Source organism: Komagataella phaffii, chromosome 4, assembly GCF_000027005.1.
Source record: "Komagataella phaffii GS115 chromosome 4, complete sequence".
Lineage (NCBI taxonomy): Eukaryota > Fungi > Ascomycota > Pichiomycetes > Pichiales > Pichiaceae > Komagataella > Komagataella phaffii.
In genome coordinates, this window is record NC_012966.1 from 743,839 (window position 1) to 767,998 (window position 24,160).

Below are 24,160 nucleotides of genomic sequence, written 5' to 3' on the forward strand. Positions count from 1 at the left end.
CCGTAGACGATAGAGATGCCACACTTTTCAGGTCTGGTTATCCTTTTTTTTTTTTAAATAGGAAGATCTTAGCCCAAGAGGATTCTTCTATATTCGTTCACCGGAGATGCCTTCCATTTCACAGCGTGGTTCACGTAACAATTCGTTTAGTTCGGAAACTACGGTTCCATCGCTCGCTGAGGCCTCTGCTGTCTCGCCCTTTGGTCTCCCCACTGACCCAGAATCGCTGTACGGAACGACCCTGACATCGGCCCACACTGTGATCACTACTGTGCCTTATTATTTGTCAGATAGATTGTTTAGTTATGCAGCTCCTGGTGCGGATGGTGCCTTAGATGCTGCTGCTCATCTGTGGAGGACATATTTAAGACCTAACGCTCAAGGAAATGTGCCTCATTTAACCAGATTTGATATCAGATCTGGTGCTTCCAATGCCATTTTGGGTTATCTGTCAGGGCTAGAGCCTTCCGCTGTGGTGCCTGTTTTAGTTCCTGGCGCTGCTTTGACTTATATGCGCCCTGTTCTGGCTGAGCGTAGGGACTCACCTGTACCAGTCGCTTTCAATGTTTCTGCATTGGATTATGATTTTGAAACCTCTACCCTGGTGTCCAACTATGTTGAACCATTGAATGCTGCCCGTTATTTGGGTTACTCTGTGTTCACTCCATTGAGCAAAAACGAGGCTCAAAGCATCGCCATTTTAACTCATGCGCTGGCCAACATTGAGCCAACCCTCAATTTGTACGATGGCCCTTCTTACCTCAAACAATCTGGAAAAATCGAAGGCATATTAACTGGTGAAAAGCTGTTCCAGCTTTACCAGAAACTGCTAGCTGAGATCCCTTCTTGGTCGAAAATAGAGTCCTACAAGAGACCTGCTGCTGCTTTAGCCTCCTTGAGCAAACTCACCGGTTCTAGACTGAAATCTTTCGAATACGCCGGCCACAATTCACCTTCGACCGTTTTTGTTATCCATGGATCAGTAGAATCTGAACTTTTGTTGCACACTGTAGAACGCTTTGCTGAGAAAGACGTCCAAATTGGCGCTATTGCAGTTAGAGTTCCGCTCCCCTTCAATATTGACGAGTTTGCTTCTTCTTTTCCATCTTCTACCAGAAGAATTGTCGTCATTGGCCAGGTTCAAAGCTCTTCTTCTTCTTCTTTAAAGAAAGATGTCGCTGCCTCTTTGTTCTGGAAACTCGGTGCTTCTGCTCCAGCTGTCGCAGAGTTTGTCTATGAGCCAAGCTTCAATTGGAGTAGCGATTCCTTGGAGTCGATTATTGCCTCTTATGAAGTCCTTCCAAAATCAACCTCAGCCACCAAAGGAGACTACATTTTCTGGACCGCTGACAATGGTCGTTTTGCGGAAGTTGCTTCCAAGATTGCCTATTCCTTTTCACTTAGGGATGACAACAAGCTAAGTTACAGAGCAAAATTTGACAATATCAATGGTGCGGGCGTACTGCAGGCTCAACTAAGAACTAATTCTCTTGTTGCCACCGATATTGATGCGGCAGACATTGTCTTCGTAGAGGGTTTCAAGTTGTTGCAAGCCTTCGATGTGGTTTCAACCGCCAAAGAAGGTGCTACGTTAATTATTGCATCTTCAGACTCAATTGAAGATTTGGACAAGGTTGTAGAGTCATTTCCCACTACTTTCAAACGTGATGCTGCTACAAAGAATTTGAAGATTCTTCTCATCGACTTGGCATCTGTTGGTGAGCAGGAAGGTCTTGGTGCTAGAACGGGACCAATTGCTTGCCAGGCTATTTTTTATAGGGTTGCTCAACCTGAGTTGGCTGACCAGCTGACTCGTTACTTGTGGGAAGGAGCAGCCTCTGAGACTGAATTATTGGCTTCAGTTGTTGCTGAAGTTATTTCCAAAGTTGAAGAAGTTGGTATCAAGGAACTTTCCGTCGATAAAGAATGGGCCTCTCTTCCAACAGGGGAAGAAGAAGAAGTCATTTTACCCCCTAGACCGCTTGAAACTTCATTTGAGCCCAATCTTAGGGAATCTGCAATTGTCCCTCCTCCAGCCATCAGTTCCAAGCTCGAACTCTCAAAGAAACTCGTTTTCAAGGAGAGTTATGGTTTGACTAACAGCCTAAGACCTGACTTACCCGTTAGGAATTTTATCGTCAAAGTCAAGGAAAACAGACGTCTGACCCCCGACGATTACTCACGTAATATTTTCCATATTGAGTTCGATGTCTCTGGTACCGGATTGACTTATGACATTGGAGAAGCGCTTGGAATTCATGGTCGTAACGACCCTGCACTGGTCGAAGAGTTCATCCAATGGTATGGTCTCAATGGTGAAGACCTTATCGATGTTCCTTCTAGAGATGATCCTAACACATTAGAAACCCGGACCATCTTCCAGAGTTTGGTGGAAAACATTGATTTGTTTGGAAAACCACCTAAACGTTTCTACGAGGCATTGGCTCCATTCGCTCTTGACAGCAGTGAAAAAGCTAAATTGGAGAAATTGGCTTCTCCTGAAGGAGCTCCGCTGCTTAAGGCTTATCAAGAGGACGAATTTTACTCTTTTGCGGACATTTTGGAACTGTTCCCATCTGCCAAACCAACTGCCAGCGATTTGGTTCAGATTGTCTCTCCGCTGAAGAGACGTGAATACTCCATTGCTTCCTCTCAGAAGATGCATCCTAATGAGGTCCATCTGCTCATTGTTGTTGTCGATTGGATTGACAAAAGAGGTCGTCAAAGATTTGGACAGTGCTCCCATTACCTTTCTGAACTTAGTGTTGGGTCTGAACTGGTTGTCAGTGTTAAACCTTCGGTCATGAAGCTGCCACCATTGTCTACCCAGCCTATTGTTATGGCTGGTCTGGGTACAGGATTAGCCCCATTCAAGGCTTTCGTCGAAGAGAAAATCTGGCAGAAGCAACAAGGAATGGAGATTGGTGAAGTTTATCTGTATTTGGGTGCTCGTCACCGTAAAGAGGAATACCTGTATGGAGAATTGTGGGAAGCTTACATGGACGCCGGAATTGTCACACATGTAGGAGCTGCTTTCTCCAGAGACCAGCCTCACAAGATTTACATTCAAGATCGTATTAGAGAGAACTTGAAAGAGTTGACCTCTGCCATCGCTGACAAGAATGGTTCTTTCTACCTATGTGGTCCAACTTGGCCAGTTCCGGACATTACGGCCTGTTTGCAAGATATCATCGAAAGTGATGCTGCTAGACGTGGAGTCAAGGTTGACGCTGACCATGAGATTGAGGAGATGAAGGAATCCGGTCGTTACATCTTAGAGGTTTATTAGAGAATTATGTAATCTCAAGCATTAATTTCAGTAGATCCCCGCGGCCTTTTCCGCGGCAAACTGTATATTCCCCACCCATCGTGCGATAACAGAGCGATAAGCACAACTGCTAGTATTTATAAGTGATAGCTTTCCCATGGTCTTTAGTCTTTGACATGAACTTGTGATGCTGTCTGGATGTGTGATTTCGGAGATTCACCAACAGGAATACGCTAATAATGAGTCCGAGATCTACTTGGATAACGCAGGAATGCCCATGTTTGCCAAATCAGTGCTGGCTGAATCAATGCAAATGATGATGTTGGGTCCTTGGGGCAATCCACATTCACAGTCTTTGGCTTCTCAGAGATCACAGGCGATGATCGATAAGACAAGATTGGATGTTTTGAATTGGTTTGGCGTTAAAGCTGAGCATTTCGGAGTGTGCTTTACCTTGAACAGCACCCATGCTGTGAAATTGCTATCTGAGGTGTTTTCAGACAAATTCCCTGAATTCAAATACTTTTATGAGAGAAACTCCCACACGTCTTTAATTGGTGTTAGAGAGCATTCTGGTGAGAGTCAAGTGTTTGATCTAGACATCGAAACACCCTTGGCAGTCTCTGATGCCCCCACTCTGGTGTCGTGGTCTGGCCAATCTAACTTCAACGGTCAAAAGTTTCCAACCAACCTACCTTTGAGAAACTCAGGCGATGCTTGTTTTAGACTTTTGGATGCTAGTTCACTGGCAGGATCTAATACTGTGAATCTGTCCGAATCTAATGCTGATTTCATCGCCGTATCATTTTACAAAATTTTCGGCTGCCCAGATATGGGAGCTCTTATCTATAAGAAAGATCGAATGGCACAGATTGCTAGATCGAAGAGATACTTTGGAGGAGGAACTGTTGATGCTTTGAATTTGGATGGCTTCGTCAAAAGAAAAGAAGACCTAACTTTGTTATTAGAAGATGGTACCATCCCAGTTCATTCCATCATTCAACTTCAGTGCGCTATGAATGTGCATCACAGGTTGTTTGGAAGTATGAATCAGGTATCATGGTACTTGAAAACTCTGACAGAATATGCTGTGAACAGGTTAACAAGTTTGAAATATTCAAATCGTAGGCCACAGGTAATATTGTACAGATCTGGATTGAATGAGTATGGACCAATTCTGTCATTTTCTTTATTGAGTGAGTCTGGTAGAGTTTTAGGTTACTATGATTTTGACAAATTCGTCTCAGCAAGAGGAATTGCCCTTCGTACGGGAACCTTATGCAATATTGGAGGAGTTTCCAAATTTTTGAACCAGTCTAACGAACAAATCGTAAAGAACTCAAATTTAGGGCATAAATGTGGCGATTCAATGGATGTTATCAACGGAAATGCAACAGGTGTTGTAAGGATAAGTTTTGGAATGTGCAATTCCTTTCAGCACATTGACTTTTTGACGGAGTGTATTTCAGACTTTTTGAGTGATTCATTGGCAATAGAAGCAACTCTGGCGCATGAAAAAGTTCCATGTACAATAGAACAGATAACAATCTATCCTATCAAATCATGCCCTGGTTTTGATGTGCCTAGACATACAGCATGGAATGTGACATCTACAGGACTGGAGTTTGATAGGCAGTTTTGTTTGATTAATTTAATGACGAACACAGTTATGCAATTGAAGTCATTTCCCAAGATGGTGAAGCTACTACCTATACTGGACAGAGAAAACATGGTTTTGCGGTTCAAGAACGATCCGACCATTCAAGTGTCATTGCACGACGATAGGAAACACAGTACAAAAAAAATTGAAAGTGGGGGCAAAGCCTATGAATGTATCATGGATAAAGCAATTTTAGACTTTTTGTACGATACAGTGAAGACTGAGTGCTGCCTGGCAAGGCTGGTACCTACAAAAGTGAACACAAGTCTCCAAAATAAATCAGCTTTCCTTTTCATCAGTGCACCCAGTCTGGAAGAAGTTGAGAGAACCCATGGAGGTGGTCTTTTACGATCACGATTCAGAGCCAACTTTTTGGTGAAAGGCAAGATGCTGTCTCCCTTTATCGAGGATACCTGGAGTAGGATAGAAATACCCGAAAGAAGAATGGATCTAACAGTAACTGAGAAATGTGGCCGATGTCATATGATCACCATCGATGATTCTGGAGGGAGAGATTTTGGACTCTTCAAGGAGCTGAGTCAAACGAGAAAACAGCAAGGAAAAATCTACTTTGGAATCAACGTTGATATGGCCGACTCAAAAGCCGGAACTGTACTCGTCGGGGATGAAATCTTAGGGGTGCCATAACATAAAAGTTCATATACATACATACTAATACTAATTCAGAGCACGCGCGCGCATCTTAAATAATATTTGGGGATCTCTGCTAGGGGACCGCACGATTTTCCTCTACAGCTCGTTATCCACTATGAGTCAAGAAGAGCTAGACAGAGTGTCGGATATGTTGGTAGGTCCGCTACCGTTTAAAAACCCCAACTGGCACCGGAAAAAGAAGTATAAGCCGGCTAGACAGTTAATCAATGATGAACAGAAGCGCATCAACTCGAAAGAGAACAGAACGTTTGATGAGGTTAACTACTTTACAGTCCAGGCACCTCCTTCTTTGAAGCCACGAAAGACGTATTGCGACATAACGGGGCTCCCTACCAGCTACCGTGCTCCTCATAGCCAGATAAGATTCTACAACATGGAGGTTTACGAGGTGGTGAAAAATATGGCCTCTGGTGTAGATCAACAGTACCTTGGGTTGAGAGGAGCAAATGTCGTTCTGCGGTGAAAGGGTATATATTATGTTATGTTAATGCAAAAATTAAGTACTTTTGGTGTTCCAATTCTCCACTATTGTTTTAATGGTGGAGTCAAATTTGGGTGTATTAATCATCAAATCCTGTTTATCTATCGACTGGAAAGGATTGAATATCACCCGGAGATAAGATCTGTGAATCTGAGCAAACAATGGATCCAGTCTCTCTGAAATATCTATCTTGGAATCTGTTCCCACCACTATCTTCAGCCCAGTGCTTGTGAGGAGTCCAAAGACTGAAACCCCGTCTTCCACGAACAACTGGCTGCATCTATTGTTCTCCTGTGGTTCGAAAAAAGGCGATTCAAAAATGTCCAGAGCCATGTGAGATAAAAAGTTGTATTTCAATAGCTCATTGGTGTTTCTCTCTTCAATAAAGGAGGGTGGAGGTTCAACTGACGAGTCTTTCAACTTCAAATGTTTTACAGACTCCAACTCATGTTCCAATGGTGAAAATGGCTGCATATACAAAGGCCGATTCTATTCTCAGTTAGCTATGAGACAGTTAGACAATAACGCTTTCTACTTACATCCCTGGCGATCAGGGCGACAAACAGTACCCTCTGGTCAGACATTTGAGGATGGTTATAGGAAAGCAAGTCGCAGGATTCAGGTCTTGTGCGCGCACACTTCAGATAACCACTAACTTTTTAGACTAAGTGTATATAATAATTAAATGACTCTATACCGCTGGCTCGTCTCCGTCTGAAATGTAGACATCAGGATTGTCATTGTTTCTATAAAGCCAAAACTGGAAAAAAATAAAGGAATCCTCAAATATAGTTCCGAAGGAACCTAACAGCCAACTTAGGTTCAGGATGACGTATTCCCAGTCGCTTCTGTATAGGACGATTTGCAACGAGTAGGTCAGGTTTCCCACAGTGGAAAAGATGAAAAATAACAAACTCAAACCCTTGCATGATTTCTTGACGTAATTTTGGTAGATTTGAGGCAATCTTGCCGTGAGGTAGAGAGTAGCAGATATGTAACCCAAAATTTGTGGTCCTAGTCGAATCTTCTCATGAGGAAGATCATCTCCGTCACCCGGTGTATGATGTGTTGTCTCACCGGAGAAGAAATAGCCAGATGCACCAGCCAAGAGCACAAACAAAACTGGAAGAACTATGTTGGTGAATATGTGTTTTCTGTTGTCACTTAGAACCTGAACCTCGATGGATGAGCGTCTTCTTGACCTTGAAGAATGACGACGGTTGACGAGTGCACTGGTCTCATCAATGGTAATCGAGCCTGAACGATGAGAGTGCGTGCTATTAAGATGAAGATGATGATGACGATGGTGTTTTGGATAGATGTAGGTGTAGTAGTAATAAGAGAAACCAATGAGGAAATCAGCTAAGCAATACCAAATTGCTAGTAGGATCACCTGAGGTAACAAGTTGGCCCAGAGAGCACCAATTAGGTTGGCAACGTCCCCCAAAAACCACAAGGCGATGAACTCTATAGAGATTCCCTCTGCACTCTTATACTTCCACTGTTCCACTAGTTGCGGTAACAGTAACACAATCCAGCATGCTAAAGACGTTGAACCGGCAATACCGGAGAGAGCTTCCCTTAATGTGGGGGAGTCCCCACCAAACATCTCCGAAAGAGCAGTAACGCTTAACATAAGCAGGGGTCGGTTCAATTACTGCGATGATATGGGAAAGGAAAGCAGCTCAACGCGCTTAAAGTCACACAGTTGCCCGAAATGGGAGAAGATGTCGGAGGTGATTCACCGTTCGCGAATTTTCCTAAAAGGAGTTTCCAGTTCTGAAAATTTTTTTTCACTCAAATCCACAACCATATCCTAAGATGGCCGTAAGTATCAAAAGCTAAAGGAAGACGCTGGTGTTCCCTAGTCACATGTGACTGAGGAACATGCTCGTCTCTCCAAAGTCCATCCAAGACCCCGGGTAGATGGGTATGTTTTTCTTTGTTCACAAGGCTGAGTTTCCCTTATGAGAAACTTTAGAGGAGTTCTAGCTGTTATTAGCCATGATTAATAACAAATATATATTAACAACTCCTTGATGACCAGTCCTTAAACAATGACTCTACCGCTCCTTTAGCTTCGAAAAGAAACAACGTTGCTGTCCTGGATGATTCTATTGACAGCAACCTTGTTGCTCCACAGACCACTGAGGTTGCCCAGAAAGCTGCCCAATGGCCTGCTAACGTTAGACTGCAAAGACAGAAGAAGATCCTGTACCAAAGACTCAAGGTTCCTCCAGCTATCGCTCAATTCACCAACACTTTGGACAGAAACACTGCTGCTCAAACTTTCAAGTTGTTCAACAAGTACAGACCTGAGACTTACGAACAGAAGCAGGAGAGACTCACCAGAGAGGCTGCTGCCATCGCTGATGGTAAGAAGAAGGAGGATGTTTCCTCTAAGCCTTACGTTGTCAAGTTCGGTTTAAACCATGTTGTTGCTTTGATTGAGAACAAAAAGCCTAAACTTGTTTTGATTGCCCATGATGTTGACCCTATTGAGCTTGTTGTCTTTTTGCCTGCTCTGTGTAGAAAGATGGGGGTTCCATATGCGATTGTGAAGGGTAAGGCCAGATTGGGTACTTTGATTCATAGAAGCACAGCTACCGTTGCCGCTTTGGTTGATGTCAAGCCGGAAGACGAGGCTGAGTTGGCTCAATTGGTCTCTGCTATCAACAAGAACTTCACTGAGAAATACGAAGAATCCAGAAAGAAGTGGGGTGGAGGTATCTTGAGTGCTGAATCCCAGGCCAAGGCTGCTGCCAAAGCCAAGCTTCTCGAAGAGAAATAACTTCTGTATAGTATTAATAGTAATTGAGCATTAGAAAGAGGACAGTGGCTAGTGGGGAGGCTCCTGAGATCAAATCTTCAGAATGCGTATTGGCCTTCTTAGACACTATGTTACACCAAATTGTTTAATCACGTGCGTTTATACAGGGCGCCATCACCACAACACCACTTTGTCATCCTGGAAAAAAAATGTAATTCTCACCACTCCTGACTCAACACCAAACCACCGTAAGAAGTAAGTGAATATCATCAGGGATCTAGCGTCATATCGATCCAAGTCAAGAAAGCAGCATTCCCAAAGAGGTTACATTTTGTTGCTTATCAGATCCGAATTTCACCGCTCTACTCCCCTTCAAGGCAAAGCCCAACTAAGTTACTAACAATTTTCAAAGATGTCTAAGTCTAAGAACCACACAAACCACAACCAGAACTACAAGGCCCACCGTAACGGTATCAAGAAGGTCAAGTTTGACAGATCTTTGCGTTTGAAGAACATCGATCCTAAGTTCAGAAGAAACCTGAAGTTTTCTCAGGTTGGTAACCGTAAGGCCGCCGCTGCTAAGACTGCTTAGACCAATTTAATTGGATGAATCTAAACTATATCAAGTAATATAATCATTCAAAAAATATCACTGCGAGTAAAGGATCACCCGGGGAGTTGAACGTATGAGTATTGCTTGTAGTGCGATAAATTTTCAAGCGGAGCGTTCATTTTTTGAGGTAATCTGTATTGTTTAAACGTAGAGTCAAATGCTGTAGATCTAGTTGCGTCGTACTCTTCAATCTGAGCTTTATAGTTCCGCAACAATTTTTATCATATTGTCCGGACGCCCTTCCTGTCATGTGCGCACGTTAGTTAAACTTTTCAGAGCCAAAAACGTTGATCACGCACCGCATAATTAAGGTTTCTCTAGTAAACATATCAAGGTGGGGTCAACGACCCTAGCTATAAAGGCCAGCAGCGTCCACAGAATAGTAACTCGGAAGATTCATTATGAAGCGCAATGTTGAAATGATGGAGGTCCAGGTAGACGGCACCCAGAAAAAAGAACGGATTCAAAGTACCGTCTCAATGCCCAACTTGATGCTACTCCAATCCAAATCCTACAAGGCTTATAAGAGCATAGATAGTCTCGCCCAGCCAATGAGAGATACTCCATTGCCATTAGTAAACAGAGATTACAATAACACGTTGAACGTGTCGGAGTTGCTGGACACTTTGCATGGGTCAATTTCAATACTGTTATTCTTCAATCCTATTGCATCTCGGGAATGGCTTCAGTGGTTTAACGATCATTATTACAAAATTACAACCCATTATCGTGCCCACATCATAGGAGTCACTGCATACACCACTGAATCGGAATGGCAATTTCCTGTTATAAATGACAATAAAGCCAAAATAGCATCGCATTTCAGCCTTGCTGACCCCTGCGGAGGAGGAGCCTATCCAATGAATGCACTCATAGTGTTTGGTCCGACTGGTACCAACGCGTTACAGCTACACATGCCTGCTGTTCACAATGTGGCATATCGAGATCGATGGAAAGACGCCACCAACATCCAGCAAAGTGTAGTCAGTTGCTTGAACTACCTAGCCAGCAAACCTTTAATCTAATATTCATCATTCCATTGAATTGGTCTTGTGGACTGATTTTCTATGTCGCTTTCCAAATTTAACCAAACTTTGCTTATTGATTTACCGTTACTAGTTTCTCTCTTTCCGCTTCAAGCTCCTTGAGCCTGTCTTTCTGAACATTAATTTCTTCTATGACCTTGTCCATAGCCTGTTTAATCCGGTCCAGTTCGTCGTTCTCCATTTTCTTACTGAACGTGTATTTATTATTTCCCACAGGAGGAAGAAGTGATCCTGGTGTCTTTGTCAGTATTTCAAACATGCGTTCTGTTGGCTCATTGAACACAATCTCATCGTATAAGATGCTCTGCACTTCTCTATCTTTATCTGTGAGTACATGTCCCGGAGGGAAACCGTAAGGATGCAGTTTTAGGTTATGATAAAGAGAAACGTTTTTCTCATTGCTTTCAGGGACAAAATAAATCTTTATGCCAATCTCAAATTCACCCCAGCCTGTCTCTGTCACCTGAAATGGAGGAGACTCTATAGTCCTGGTAGAGTTTGGGTAGGTATCATGGAGTTTAAATACCACCTTCTTGATAAAATACGACAGGTCCTTCCCTTGAGGGTCTTTAACAAAGACAGTCCACGTATGCGTATGCTCAGCATTTGCTTCTGGAGGCCTTTTCTCTCCAAAAGGCTTTGCAACGTTACCGTACACAATAGGCCTTGAAATAGAGACGCCCTTCAAGCGCTTTCCCGTGCTTGGTGCCATTGTGAGATTCTGAGAGTGCGACGAACTGTAGCCTGTTTATCTAGAACGAGAAGTTGAGAAAGATGTTTAGGCAAAGAAGGGCGCGAGTCTTCCTTCTGGAAGGATGTAATCCTTCTCCACTACGCTATAGACAAAGTCCAAACAAAAGAGCATAACAGCCATCCTTTCATAATATTATGGCCCTTAAAAACATTTTCATTGCTAGAGTAAGCTTCTTTTATTATCCTTAAAAACTTAGCCGAACAACTAACCGTTTAGCACGGGTTTAGATCGAATTGGTTGCCTCCTCCGCACCCAGTAAGTCCCACTGGCATTGACTCAGACTCTCCACTAGCAGAGCATGGTATCGAACAAGCCCACCAATTGGCTTCCTACTTAGTGTCCATAGATCCGAAGCCGGATATGATTTTGACATCTCCATTTTACCGCTGTATCGAAACTTCTCAACCCATTGCAGAGTCATTGGACATCGACATCTGCTTGGATCGAGGTGTAGGGGAATGGTACAAGAAAGATAGACCTACTATTCCTCAACCTGCCTCTGTCGATGCTTTGTCAAAATTCTTTCCAAAACGGCTAAAGACCGATATTGCGGATATCAGTGGAGTTGTCCCTTCAGCTCTAGGTGAATCAGAAGATGAAATATTGGCAAGATGTCAGGAATTTTGGAGAAACTTTATACCACAACTGGAGAAAGTCCAGCCTCAGGTAGAAAATTTGCTCATTGTAACCCATGCAGCTACCAAGATTGCCTTAATTATGTCTTTATTAGGATACAATTCAGTAAGAGATAACTTGAAACCAAAGGATCGAGTTGACTCTTACGAGACAATCCAAACTGGGTCATGTTCTTTATCCAAGTTGACCCTAAACAGTTCCCAATGGGAACTCAAGATGAATGGAATGACTGATTTTTTGACGAATGGCACAGAAATGAACTGGAATTTCACAAGTGGATTTGAAGCTGGATCAGATGAAGATATTGCCAGCAGAAAAGCAGCCGCAGAAAAAGCGGAGGCCAAAAAAAAGTTGGAAGAAACTTCGGATGATGAGTATGAAGACGTTTACTTTACCTTGGAACTGCCTTCTTCCAGACATTCCACTCTTGCAAATCCCTTTGATGTGCCATTGGCTCCAAAAGCAAGGAAAAAGCGATCAGAGCCAAAGACTGAAAGAGGTGATCAAGGAGGGGAGGATGACGACTCAGAAGAAGGTAAGGAGGATCCTGACGTTGTCTTCCAAAAACAATTGGAAACCTCCTTGATGTCCAATATTGAGCCAACGTCTGTACTCCAGATGTCTGGACTGGAAACTTCAAAACCCTTGATTCAAATCAATGAGTCGATTTTCCAAGGTCGCTGGGTCAAAGTAAACGGAACAGAGATGATATATGATGACAGTGGAGAGCTAGTTGCTAAAGTAGATGACCGCATCCAATTGACTGCTGGCAAACTAAAGAGAAAGGAGGAGAATCCTGATGTTACGGCAGACCAAGAAATGTCCGACTTGAGAATCAAGTCAGAGAAGGGAACGACATTTTTGAGCGAAGTATTGAACTTGGCGGATCATGTTGATGAAGAGCATAGACAGAATGAAAGAGCCGACACGCCCTGATAACAGGTTACGCGACCGGGCAATCAGCAAAGAACTCGCTCACTCTCTTTTTAGCATCAATATGACAGAAATTGCACCATTCAATCATCCCGTATATGAAGCCCTAAAGGGTAAACGATTCGTTCTTGCTTCCACCTCGCCTAGAAGATTGGAAATTCTCAACAGCTTGGGATTTACCGATGTGGAAATTATAGCATCCAACTTTCCAGAAGATCTGGATAAGTCACAACACACACCAGAAAACTATGTTCTAAATACTGCAATCGCCAAGGGAAGGGATGTTTTCGAAGCAATCAAAAATAAAGGAGAGTCGGTGGATCTTATTTTGGCAGCCGACACTGTCGTTGAGGTGAATGGAACACTTTTTGAAAAACCTCGCAACCGAGAAGAACATTTTAATGCTATAAAAACTTGTCGTGACTCACCTCATCCTGTGCGTGCGATTAGTGGAGTCGTACTGTTAATTGTGAAGGGTGAAGGTTCCAGTATGAAGTACACACAGGAAACTTTCACTGAATCCACAGAGATCATCATGGATAAGGATGCTACAGATGCTATGATAGATGCGTATATCAATACAGGAGAAGGTTCCAAAGTAGCTGGCGGATTCAAAATCCAGGGGTTCGGAGCGCTATTCATGAAAGGAGTCATTGGGGATTACATGAACGTTGTGGGACTGCCATTCACTAGTACATTCAGGACCATATGTCACGGTTTGGATGTGTCGCTTTGAGTACGTTGGGTCTTCATTTTCACGTGACTCCTTTACAGAAATCAAATTTTCCAGTGAGAAAAAAAAAATACTCTTATCGATTCTTTTCTGAAAGGCATCCATTAAGAGATTTACAAAATGGCTAAAAGGACCTCTAGAAGTAAATCAAATGGGTCATCGAAGGCCACCAAAGAGGAGCATTTTGAGTTGCCAAGCTCTTCTGATTCAGAAAACGAAGATTTCAACGAACCAGCTCCAAAGAAGGCTCACAGAGCTCAGCAGAAAAAGGGAGCCAAGAGTACATCACAGAATGAACGAAGTCACACAGTGCGCAAAGATATAAAGCCATCTGCCGAAGAGGAGAATAAGCCTGAAATTTCCAGCAAAAGTGTTTTATACGTTGGTAACATTCCAAATGGATTTCACGAAGTAGAGATGAGAAGATACTTTTCTCAATTTGGAGATATCACTAGACTCAGACTTTCAAGAAACAAGATCACTGCCAACTCTAAACATTATGGATATATTGAGTTTGCCACGAAAAGGGCCGGTCAGGTAGCTGCTGAAACCATGAACAACTATCTGTTGCTCGGTAACCTTCTGAAAGTTGAAGTTTTGCCGAAAGAGAAAATCCATCCGCAATTGTTCAAGGGTGCCAACCAAAAGTTTGTCCGTCTTCCATGGAACACTATTAATCAATTGGAGAATGACAGACCTAAGACTCTTGAGGGGTGGAAGGAGTTTGAAAAAGCTGTCAAGGCCAAGCGTGCGGAGAAGCAAGCTAAGCTGAAGGAGTTGGGCATAAACTTTGATTTGAATAAGCTGCTTAAATCGACTACTGCTTAGTTCGGCTTCAGGCTGGTTATAGGTTTAAAATTTGTACAGTAATAGAGCAAGATCGGTAGTTCCTGTAGAACAGATAAAAAGACCAATTATCAATCAGCTAGAGCAGACGATAAGAAGTCGGAAGGATCATATCCGATAAACGCTCTGCAATGTCCTCAGTTAATCGGAATCTTTATCAAACCCAACTGTTTCATTTGGAGCCAACAATTACACAATTTCTGGGTGGAACACGCTTCCCAAACTCGTTTCCTTCGTAAAAAAAATCACGATCTGCCAAAAAAAATCACCCTACAAAGAGTAGATAACACCGACAGTAAGACCCCCATGTCTGAAGAAGAAGAACTCAAGGTTTTCACATTCGAAGAAGTCGAACAACACAAGGCCAATGATGACTGTTGGATAGTTTACAATGGTAAGGTCTACGACGTTACCTCGTACATAGAGGAACATCCTGGTGGAGAGGAAGTCATCTTGGAGTGTGGTGGAGCTGATGCCACTGAACCTTTCGATGACATTGGGCATTCTGAAGATGCTCACGAGATACTGGCAAAATTGTTGTTGGGACGGGTTGAAGGTGCACCTGTTAAGGCATCCGTGTCTTCTGCCAGCACTGCTGAGGACTCAGGCTCTTCAAACAACTTGCTGCTGGCGGTGCTTGTTGCTATATTGGCTGGTGTTGCATACTATTTCTTCAACCAGTAGTGCTTGTAGATTAGTGTAGACTTACTTTGGTTAATAATTATTTATTTATTGTATAGGATTGAAAAATTTACCTAAATCGGCCGAAATGGTTACCCAAGGGAGGTGGCACGCAACGGAATGAGAGAGCACAGCATAAGATGAGCCTAGGCGTTCAATAGGTAATAGACAGCGTGAAACAGTGAGTCTTTTATTAGATCTTAATCCATTCCTGGCTACGTTCATTCCCTCGAATTGTCAACATCAAATTCATGCTAGTGTTCCTACAAAACTAACTACTAATTCGACAATGAGTAATGGCAAACGGTCTTTAGCTGAAGTTTTGGACACCGAAGAACTAAAGGTCCAAGAGCAGAACGAAGAAAACAATTTGGAGTCACAGGCGGAGAATGAAGATGAAGTTGACTCGAAGTTCTGTGTCGAGTGCTCAGATATGCCGACAGAGATTTTTTGTGTGTCCTGCTCGGAGAATTTTTGTAAACCATGTTTTGGGATGATTCATCGTAAAGGAAAGAGAAAAAACCATAAGAGGGAAGAAGTTTTACCCGATTCGAATGGAGATGCTCCTCAGATCTCTAATATGTCACAAGATATCACCGGTAGAAGTGGTTTGGAAAATGCGAACGGTTCTGAGAACGATGAAGAAGACGAAATCGTTCCTGACTCCTCTAATCCAGAGAAAGAAAACATAGAGAAAGTGATCATGAGTGGAATCAAGAAGAACATTTCGTACATTCCTTTGCGATTAACCCATCAAGAGCGTCAGTTGCTGAGATTACTGGAGGCTTCGTTGCACGTTTCTGAGTACACTGATAAGGTAGACATACTATCGCATACCTCCAAGGCCAAGCGGATTGTGTCTCAGCTGAAAGAAATGTGCTCTATTCTTGCTGGTCTGGTCGTCGCGTCTGACCTTAAATTGGGACAGGAATTGATTGTGGAGAAGGAGTTTGCAGATAACGCTGAATGGTATCAGAAAGTTTTTGAAATTGGTCGTCGGTACAAGATCATGAATCCAGAAAAGATGAGAGACACCTTCGGTAAGTTGTGTTACATGGTGATGGATTCCAAGCTTCCCCAAATCGAAGAATATTTGGAATTTAACCTATACAAACCAATCCAAACTGTAGAGAGATACCTTTCTTCAAGAGACGACCCCCAGGTGTTCAAAATGTTTGACGATGAAAGCATAATATATGCTACGGCTGAGATTTCTCCCGGCAACAGATCGAGATATCAAATCAATAGAGATATCAAACTGAAAGAGAGGTCAATAGAAAAAATAGCTTCAACCTACTCCTCATCAAAAGGGTTCACCAAGGAAGAGATTAGACAGGTGCTTTATTCTATTGGCGACTTCAATGCATATACTAACGCCAATAGAAAACCTATTCTTCGGATGATAACTAGATTGTCGAAGTTTGAAAACCTCTCCAATGAATACTCCCTGGGCATTAAGTTTGGCCAAGGCGGAGCAAGACTGTCCCATAACCATCAAAAACAATATCAATACGTGTTCCAGTCGTTACAGTTATGGTCGCACATAATGAGAGAAATGATACATCTTTGGTCCTTGGCCGATGATGACCTGTTCTCCCCACAGCAATACCACATGCAATCTACAGGTCAGGGACTACACAGAGTTAAGGCCTGTCCTAAAGTTTCCAGAGCAATGTATAAGATATTGGGTGAATGTGAACGTAAATGCAACGGATGGGTTGGCTCCCAAGTGGTTCATACCGGAGATCGTGATGTTCCAAATGCTTTATTTTTCTTGGATAAGTATAACCAGGTTCCCCAAATCCTAATACCGATCGACCGTTGCATCGACGAATTGAATGAAGCCGTCAAGGATAAGTTCATCAAGACACACATTGAATCCCAATTTGGAAGTGTCGAAAAGCTCTGCGATATCATACTGACCGATTTCTTCAGACACGCTTTTGACGGTTCTGGAGCAGACAATTTTTACGATGCTGGTTCCTGCATCGATGGTCGTCTGACATCAGCTTGGAACTTTGTCCAAAACATCTCAAAGCGCCAGTACTACAAGTTCTTCATGATGGTCGGCTGCACTGGTTTCAATGGTACTGAAGGCTGGTGAATTTCATATGTATCACGTGATATCTCTATAAAATATGCTGACCGCTCCGTCTCACAAGTCCAGATAAATCCGGTGTGTTGTTTTTCTTGGAAACGAAGCAATTGACCCAAAAAGTACTCTGGTGGTTGATGACACGACTGAACAGAAGCTGCGGCTTAACGCTCGTGGCTCTTTGCTTCGTTGGTTTGGTGACTGCAGACGACGACCATGATTCCCACATGGACATGAGCGCTCCTAAGGAATTCCATCCGATTAATCCAAGGTCGAAGACATTCCATTGGCTTTTATCGTTGGCTTTACTGTTTATGTTACCTTCTGTATCAGCGGCTTACTGCTTTGCCAACCGTTATGTTGTATCGAGCATAATGCAAATTATTTGCGCTTGCTACGCAGTATTCGAAGTCTTAGTATTATCGTTTCCCGATAGCGATGGAGTGGAAAATAGAACCTCAGTGGGCACTGGGTGGGTTCTTGCAATTCTCTATTGTGTCACTGTATTTTTTGGATCGCTGACAAACGGAAGTGAGTTTCTGCTACGGAACAAACAGAGTGACCAATGGCTGAGCGCGTTAGGACATACAGCTAGTAGGCGTGTGTACAAGACTCTTTCTGTCTTCGTTGTGCTTGTCGGTTGGGTGAAAGTTTGTTTGGCTCCCGTAGCTTTGTTCGGGTTTTGCAGAGGAAGAAGTACCGGGCAATGTATAGCTCATGGAATTATGGGGAGCTCATTTATTTGGTATGGGTTCATACTTCTACTAGTGCTTGTGATACCGTGGCTGCGACTAAGAGAGACCGGATACAGTCAAGAATTTTTTGACTCTCTGTTGATGACTGCCTGGGGTTGTGTTAATACCTTCACCGAACATCGCTGGGGCCGTGAAGCATGGTCTCATGGTGACTATCAACACACTTCCATGGGAATAATCTGGTGGTGTGGGGGCCTTTTAGGGCTCTGGTTAACTAGAAATGGGGAACGATCTTACATTCCTGCGTTACTTTTAATGTTCACGGGTTATGGAATGGCAGAACATGTGCAGAAGCTACAGATTAGCACGAAAGTTCATTCATTTTTTGGGTTGGCTCTAATCGGCGGCGGATTAGCCAGAATAGTGGAGATTTCGTTTGTTTTAAGAGACAAGCGTCATGATTCAAAAGTCCACTCTTTCCAATACCTCCCGTCTTTTGCTTTGGTAGAAGCAGGTGTACTTTTCATGGGTGCCACAGAAGAACAGCTCCAACTGGTCAAGGATCTCGGAGCCGACCATTCTTCGTACATTTTGGTAGTATCCGGCGCTGCTTTTATGATTCAGTTATGGTTCTTGTTAATTCTGGAATTATATCTGAAACTTGCTACTTCAGACTTTGCCAGTAACGGAGAGTACACATTGGCTGATGAAGAGTTCGAACTTTCCGACCTCTCACCAGTGAATACACACGAATAAAATAACTACACACGATGATGTAAATATGCAGGGTATATATATAGCTGAACTGTAGAAAATAGAAGCAAACACAGACAAACTCGTAGGTCCTTCCACGGCGATTAGGAGGTGAGTCGGCTCCGTCTAAGTAATTTTTTAGGATCCCGAGGTAGCTCGAAAGTGGTTATCTGTGGACTTATTTCAATTATCATCATACCAGGTGGAACCCCATCTGAGAATAGGTCACAATCACGAGGGGAGAAATGTCCAATTCCAAAAGTCTGGGCATTGTATTTCAATCTTCACGGGCAAGAAACAATTCGGGAAATTTCCTGGCCGACGATGACTCAGATGATGCCGATACACTTGAGGCGTTGAAAGGAAAGTTGAACAGGCTTCGACTAGCTAGCACACAGACAATAAATAATACGAAATTAGCAGAGATTGAGAAGAGCATCAAAGACATAGAGAGCAAAATTGACTCTCTGAGCCTTGATTTGTCCAATGAATCCACAGGGCTCAAAAAAATTGATACAAAATCAACACAATCGCTAGTGTTCTCTCCACTAGACAGCAAATTCGAAGGGTCAAGTCCGACGTTTGCAATCAGTGGTATATTACAGGAGATGGGCAATCAGAATCTAGATAATAAATCGATAATAGAGAATGCGAACGCATTGGTGTCCGTGTTTCAGATGCACCCTTATTTGAAGACAGAATTGTCGTTAGCTCCGTTTGGAAGTAGGATTCAGGCATTACTATTGAACCCTCAATCAGAGGTGATTGTATCTGCCTATAGAATATCCAGATATATCCTGCTGGATTCAGGTACTCTGGAGCTTTTCAACAACATTAGACTGGATTTATTTCTGATCATATCTCTATCCAAAGAGGCTAAAAATTCCATGGAGAAATCAGAGGCTCTAAAGCTAATCAGAGCGATAGCTGAAATTGACAAGAATATCATATTTATCAATATTAACATCATAAAGTCGTTATTAGCCATTCTAGACCACGAAGAAGATCCATTTTACCCCATAGTGTTGGAAACTGTCTGTGAGTTTGGCTTCTTGTTTCCCAAGTTAATGTACGAGGCAGATTCCTTCAAGTATATCATCAAATCCCTTATGAGTGGGACATCTGATTTCTCTGAGTGTTGTCTGCTGTGGCTTCTGGAGATGATCGACACGCCCCGCACTAGGAAAATTGTACTTTATGACTTTGACCCTTCGTTATTGGTGGCTCCTTTTATTGAACATCGAGTGAGGCTTGCGGAGGGAAATCACCGTGTTGATCTAAAACTGCTTAATCATACAGGTTATCTTGTGACCACCTTTTTGAAAGTTTTGCCCGGAATATATATTGTGGGACAGGAAGATTGCAACTTGGTGCAAAATCTTTTAGATTGCTTGGATCATAGGGCTGTAGACGTCTGCTCGGTGATTATAAATATCTTATCTGATGTTTTTCGACTGGAAGTTTATCCACATCCCTCGGTATCTCATAAAGAAGATCGGCAAACAAGTTATGGAATTGCGTCCGATATCACCAATCATGGACTAGCTCTACTTCTGAGGCTGTTTTTAGATAAAGGATTATTATACAAGCTGGATTGTTTGACTGAGGATGCCACAATTTTTAAGACAAGAAAAGAACTAGAACTCTTTACCGCAGCTAAGGATTTGATAGTTGGGCTATTAGTGCTGGGTTCAAACCTTTTGCCTGAAAATTATGCCTTGAATGAAATATACAGGTCACTTGTTCCTTTGGGCTATACTGACATGAACCAGTTACCTGCTAAGTACGAGCTATTGGAGGTACAGTTTAGACCTGATAGAATCGGTTCGAAAATTAGTCTCAAAGATCTCAAAATTCCCAAAACTTGTAATCAATGTCCACTAAAAGCGGACGATCCTTTAGTTTTGAGACAAAAACTTATGGACACGAACGTGCTGCTCGAGAAGGATTACACGAAATGGGACTGGGGTTTAGTGAGTCAGTTGATAGAAGGCCCATTGCAGAATCCCACCCGTCTTGAAGAAACTATAAAGTCCACCAAGTTTTTGAAACGGATAATGTCATTTTATCGACCTTTAAAATACAGGTTCTCCAAGTTGAAACGTTTAGAGACTAATGAAAAATTTCTTACTATTGGGTGCAAATTAATGGAAGCCCTCATAAAGAGTGATGAAGGTCTTAACTATCTAAGGGAATCAGACCTACTAACACAAGTGTCCGATTGCTTGGCCCAGGAGACAACGTTGGCCTCATCAAAAACTTCCAACTCAATATTTTCAGCAATAAAGATTCGTACATCTATGACCTATGGTTATTTCAGCATTATAGGGGTGCTGTCAAGAACGGCAAAGTCAGTCAAGCTATTGAGCGAAGTTGGCCTTTTGCGACTTTATGATATAATTACAGATTCCTCAGCCGAAAGGGAGGATTTAACGAAGTTAATTCTGAAAGAAAATGATTACCATATATCACATACAATGCAGCAGATATTGACCAAGATAGCCATCAGTGCAACTGAGAAATTTAGATTATTTTGCACAAAATTGATTGTTGAGCTTTTGCACACACAGGAAGAAGCTCAAGAGTTTTTCATAGAGGTTCTTATCAACCAAATGTACGATCCACAGGAAAACATTGCTAACCTGGCCATTCAAGAAGTGGACAATTATGCCACGAGTAAAGCACAGATTGAAAAATTTGTTGAAACTCAACCAGAACCTAGCATATTATTCAAGATGAAAGCTGATTCATTGCTGAGGAAAGTATTCTCAATATCCAAAGGTTACAATTATTTGCATGACCTCGGATTTATTGACGATAGTCTCAAAAACTGGATTACGAAAGAGAGTCTGTCTTTTGTAGGTAGAGTTGAAGAGATTCTTAAGCACGATCTTTTCATTGATTCATACTCTTCTACTAAGAGCAAGAAGATCCTATATACGAAAGTTCCATTTCATCTTTATGGTGAGATGGTCAGAACAGAAGAAGGTGCTCTGAAACTGAAGAATTCGGGAGTGGTCAGGAACTGCACTGACTTTGTCCAAAAATTTCGATGGGAAAAGATAGATGAATGTGATCCTGATTTATTAACACTATTGAAGTCCTCTCTGTGGTCAATTGGCTTCATTTGCAGTCATCATTTGGGATTTAGATTACTCCAAAGTAGCAACATCGTGGAAGACATAATAAAACGAGCAGAGACGTGCACTCAAATAAATGTCAAAGGTGTTTGCTTTTATGTTTTGGGGCTGATAGCACGTACCAAGGAAGGTGCCGAGATTCTCGATGATGAAGGATGGGAAAGTGTATTTGATAAAGTTAACGGTCTCCCGATTGGAATTTGTCTACCCACAGACTTGTCGAAATTTTTTGTCACGGAAGAAGTTGAGCACTACAGAAAACGTTCTAATACACTGATACATGAAGATTTGTTAAGCTTTTGGAGCGGATCCAGTTTGCAACCTGAAAACATGATAGTAATATCTGAAATCTGCAAAAACTTGATCAATATCATATTGTACCCTCAAAAATCAATCAATCAGTTGAATAAAATAAAATCACGATATAGTGAACTGTTTGATACGGATCCCAATTTGCTGTTGATTGTGATGGCACTATTTGCACAATACAATTACGGGCTCAGAGCTCGAAGGTTCATCCTTCAGGAATTGTTCAAAGCTCAAGAATTAGCGGGAATGTGTGCTAAGAGGAGTAGAAAGAAGCTGAAGGAAAAGGAAAAGCTATATCGAACTCCACCCCCATTATCATAAACCATTATTATAAGCGTAAAAATGTACATAGGCCTTTTTAATGATTATTCTTTTACTTTTTTAATCTCAATGTCTTCTTCTGGCTCCAGTTTTCTTTTCTTAGAAACAGGATCTTCTTGAAAGATCTGAGGATTAGTCATCTTTAAATAGTGGGTGTTTGTGAGAGGAGTCTGTTCAGCGATGTCTAGTGCAGGGACTTTCAGCCCTGATGTGTCGACGGTATAACCAGTTATATCCGTCTCTTTCACCTCATCTTGCTCCTTATAGTTACGGGGGAGCATCTTGATATCTTTCATTAGCTTCACTACCATTTTGTTCTTGATTCTTGCCAAATATTGATCTTGTTCCAGGGTAGCGTCCGGATTGAATGTGTTGACGGGTGAGAGTTTGAATTGGATCTCCATCAAACTGTCCAGTGTGGAATCTTGATGATCCACTTCATCATCCAATAACGATTCCAACATTTTCAACTCTGGTTTCTTTTCCAAGATGGATTCTATTATTTGTTTCTCTGTATCTTCAATATCATCTTGGTCTTCGTCTTGAGGGTACACTTCTCTGATTATGTCCAGAATGGCAGCATTTCTCAGGGTATTGTATCGGAGAAAGTGTCTCAGTTCGGCTTCAGTTTCAACGTTCTCTTTGAACTCCTTTTCCGTTTTGTGGTATTTGTCTAGCAAGAAGTTGTAGAGAACTCTATACTCAGCTGCCGTTCGTTGTGTCATCTGAGGAGGCAGGAGGAATAAAGATGCTGGTGAAATTTGGCGCGGTCTAGGAAGAACGAGAGATTGGGTAGCCCTCAACTAGAAGGCAAGCTGAGATCTGAGAAGGTGAAATTTTATGCTTTGCACTGTCCATGAAAAAAGTTATACAAATCATTGTCAATCCCATCTCATCACAGAGGGATCTGTTGAATAAGCACTGTATGTCTATATTTACAAAACTTTTATATACATGATAGTTAGACTACTGTGCTACCGATCTCCCAAATAAGAGTTGATGCTGTTCTGTATTTCTTGGACCGTTTCATCCTCCGGTAACTTCTTCAGCTCTTGCTCCTTATCATGCCCACCCAGAGCCTGTTTAAGTTTGAAACTGAACTCGGCAACGCTTGATATGTCATAATACCATAGAACCCCTGTAGAGGCCATTCCTAAGGAAGTAATAGCTAAGGAGGTCGAATGGAATACTGCACTAAGGGCATCTCTGTAGAATGAAAATGGTGGAGCAACATGGTTGTGCTGGTAATAATTTGGAACGTATCTTCTTTTGATAACGCCTCTGTATGCAATCTTGGAGCAGATGAACGTGGCCACTGTGAACCCGTAGAAAAGAGCCATTTGCTTGAACCGTCTTTCATTATATTGTTTAACTTCTTTACTAACAAGTTCTGGGTCTTTTCGACCGAACATCTTGGAGAAATCAAATCCGTTGACCATGCTGTAAAGAGTAAGATTTGGAGTCAGGAGTGGAGAATTTGTGAGATTGACTCTCAAAGTTGAAAGAATGGATATTCGAGGGAAAAGTTGATCTAAGATGCCTGATGGGACGAAAAAGATCAAGAGTATTCTCATGCCCACACAGGAGATATCTGAGGTTGTCATTCATAATAGTGTTGCGTTTCATCAGTGGGTAATAATTCACTGCTAGCTCTTTCATTTATCTGTTTGGGTTGCCAATCCCATTGTCTATTCACCAGCTTTCTGTACCCTGCTCACGCGTTTGTCGGATCGCACCATCTGAAGACCAAT

General features: G+C 42.3%; 17 protein-coding genes across 17 annotated transcripts; 12 read left to right on the forward strand and 5 right to left on the reverse strand.

The window, feature by feature from the left end:
• Window positions 1-106: 106 nt before the first annotated feature.
• On the forward strand, window positions 107-3,289 carry PAS_chr4_0369 (Subunit alpha of assimilatory sulfite reductase; the record flags this gene model as incomplete). The annotated part of the gene is made up of 1 exon (XM_002493747.1): window positions 107-3,289. One exon carries the CDS (start codon window positions 107-109, stop codon window positions 3,287-3,289), a length of 3,183 nt encoding a protein of 1,060 aa, XP_002493792.1.
• Window positions 3,290-3,455: 166 nt separating this feature from the next.
• On the forward strand, window positions 3,456-5,576 carry PAS_chr4_0951 (uncharacterized protein; the record flags this gene model as incomplete). The annotated part of the gene is made up of 1 exon (XM_002493748.1): window positions 3,456-5,576. The coding sequence occupies one exon, from the start codon at window positions 3,456-3,458 to the stop codon at window positions 5,574-5,576; it is 2,121 nt and encodes a 706-aa protein (XP_002493793.1).
• A 121-nt stretch (window positions 5,577-5,697) lies between these two features.
• PAS_chr4_0370 (uncharacterized protein) lies at window positions 5,698-6,066 on the forward strand (the record flags this gene model as incomplete). Its single annotated transcript, XM_002493749.1, has 1 exon — window positions 5,698-6,066. The coding sequence occupies one exon, from the start codon at window positions 5,698-5,700 to the stop codon at window positions 6,064-6,066; it is 369 nt and encodes a 122-aa protein (XP_002493794.1).
• A 33-nt stretch (window positions 6,067-6,099) lies between these two features.
• On the reverse strand, window positions 6,100-6,558 carry PAS_chr4_0371 (Hypothetical protein; the record flags this gene model as incomplete). The annotated part of the gene is made up of 1 exon (XM_002493750.1): window positions 6,100-6,558. The coding sequence occupies one exon, from the start codon at window positions 6,556-6,558 to the stop codon at window positions 6,100-6,102; it is 459 nt and encodes a 152-aa protein (XP_002493795.1).
• A 217-nt stretch (window positions 6,559-6,775) lies between these two features.
• On the reverse strand, window positions 6,776-7,720 carry PAS_chr4_0372 (uncharacterized protein; the record flags this gene model as incomplete). Its single annotated transcript, XM_002493751.1, has 1 exon — window positions 6,776-7,720. The coding sequence occupies one exon, from the start codon at window positions 7,718-7,720 to the stop codon at window positions 6,776-6,778; it is 945 nt and encodes a 314-aa protein (XP_002493796.1).
• Window positions 7,721-9,266: 1,546 nt separating this feature from the next.
• Window positions 9,267-9,446, forward strand: PAS_chr4_0374 (60S ribosomal protein L29; the record flags this gene model as incomplete). The annotated part of the gene is made up of 1 exon (XM_002493752.1): window positions 9,267-9,446. One exon carries the CDS (start codon window positions 9,267-9,269, stop codon window positions 9,444-9,446), a length of 180 nt encoding a protein of 59 aa, XP_002493797.1.
• A 422-nt stretch (window positions 9,447-9,868) lies between these two features.
• Window positions 9,869-10,492, forward strand: PAS_chr4_0375 (Hypothetical protein; the record flags this gene model as incomplete). Its single annotated transcript, XM_002493753.1, has 1 exon — window positions 9,869-10,492. The coding sequence occupies one exon, from the start codon at window positions 9,869-9,871 to the stop codon at window positions 10,490-10,492; it is 624 nt and encodes a 207-aa protein (XP_002493798.1).
• A 73-nt stretch (window positions 10,493-10,565) lies between these two features.
• PAS_chr4_0376 (Subunit of both the NuA4 histone H4 acetyltransferase complex and the SWR1 complex) lies at window positions 10,566-11,225 on the reverse strand (the record flags this gene model as incomplete). Its single annotated transcript, XM_002493754.1, has 1 exon — window positions 10,566-11,225. One exon carries the CDS (start codon window positions 11,223-11,225, stop codon window positions 10,566-10,568), a length of 660 nt encoding a protein of 219 aa, XP_002493799.1.
• Window positions 11,226-11,401: 176 nt separating this feature from the next.
• Window positions 11,402-12,839, forward strand: PAS_chr4_0377 (One of six subunits of the RNA polymerase III transcription initiation factor complex (TFIIIC); the record flags this gene model as incomplete). Its single annotated transcript, XM_002493755.1, has 2 exons — window positions 11,402-11,431; window positions 11,484-12,839. The coding sequence occupies 2 exons, from the start codon at window positions 11,402-11,404 to the stop codon at window positions 12,837-12,839; spliced, it is 1,386 nt and encodes a 461-aa protein (XP_002493800.1).
• A 61-nt stretch (window positions 12,840-12,900) lies between these two features.
• PAS_chr4_0378 (uncharacterized protein) lies at window positions 12,901-13,572 on the forward strand (the record flags this gene model as incomplete). The annotated part of the gene is made up of 1 exon (XM_002493756.1): window positions 12,901-13,572. One exon carries the CDS (start codon window positions 12,901-12,903, stop codon window positions 13,570-13,572), a length of 672 nt encoding a protein of 223 aa, XP_002493801.1.
• A 117-nt stretch (window positions 13,573-13,689) lies between these two features.
• On the forward strand, window positions 13,690-14,397 carry PAS_chr4_0952 (uncharacterized protein; the record flags this gene model as incomplete). Its single annotated transcript, XM_002493757.1, has 1 exon — window positions 13,690-14,397. The coding sequence occupies one exon, from the start codon at window positions 13,690-13,692 to the stop codon at window positions 14,395-14,397; it is 708 nt and encodes a 235-aa protein (XP_002493802.1).
• A 324-nt stretch (window positions 14,398-14,721) lies between these two features.
• Window positions 14,722-15,099, forward strand: PAS_chr4_0953 (uncharacterized protein; the record flags this gene model as incomplete). Its single annotated transcript, XM_002493758.1, has 1 exon — window positions 14,722-15,099. The coding sequence occupies one exon, from the start codon at window positions 14,722-14,724 to the stop codon at window positions 15,097-15,099; it is 378 nt and encodes a 125-aa protein (XP_002493803.1).
• A 286-nt stretch (window positions 15,100-15,385) lies between these two features.
• Window positions 15,386-17,200, forward strand: PAS_chr4_0379 (putative type-III integral membrane protein of unknown function; the record flags this gene model as incomplete). The annotated part of the gene is made up of 1 exon (XM_002493759.1): window positions 15,386-17,200. The coding sequence occupies one exon, from the start codon at window positions 15,386-15,388 to the stop codon at window positions 17,198-17,200; it is 1,815 nt and encodes a 604-aa protein (XP_002493804.1).
• Window positions 17,201-17,328: 128 nt separating this feature from the next.
• Window positions 17,329-18,642, forward strand: PAS_chr4_0954 (uncharacterized protein; the record flags this gene model as incomplete). Its single annotated transcript, XM_002493760.1, has 1 exon — window positions 17,329-18,642. The coding sequence occupies one exon, from the start codon at window positions 17,329-17,331 to the stop codon at window positions 18,640-18,642; it is 1,314 nt and encodes a 437-aa protein (XP_002493805.1).
• Window positions 18,643-18,884: 242 nt separating this feature from the next.
• On the forward strand, window positions 18,885-22,409 carry PAS_chr4_0955 (uncharacterized protein; the record flags this gene model as incomplete). The annotated part of the gene is made up of 1 exon (XM_002493761.1): window positions 18,885-22,409. One exon carries the CDS (start codon window positions 18,885-18,887, stop codon window positions 22,407-22,409), a length of 3,525 nt encoding a protein of 1,174 aa, XP_002493806.1.
• Window positions 22,410-22,453: 44 nt separating this feature from the next.
• On the reverse strand, window positions 22,454-23,134 carry PAS_chr4_0380 (Hypothetical protein; the record flags this gene model as incomplete). The annotated part of the gene is made up of 1 exon (XM_002493762.1): window positions 22,454-23,134. One exon carries the CDS (start codon window positions 23,132-23,134, stop codon window positions 22,454-22,456), a length of 681 nt encoding a protein of 226 aa, XP_002493807.1.
• A 249-nt stretch (window positions 23,135-23,383) lies between these two features.
• On the reverse strand, window positions 23,384-23,983 carry PAS_chr4_0381 (uncharacterized protein; the record flags this gene model as incomplete). The annotated part of the gene is made up of 1 exon (XM_002493763.1): window positions 23,384-23,983. The coding sequence occupies one exon, from the start codon at window positions 23,981-23,983 to the stop codon at window positions 23,384-23,386; it is 600 nt and encodes a 199-aa protein (XP_002493808.1).
• Between the last annotated feature and the right edge of the window lie 177 nt (window positions 23,984-24,160).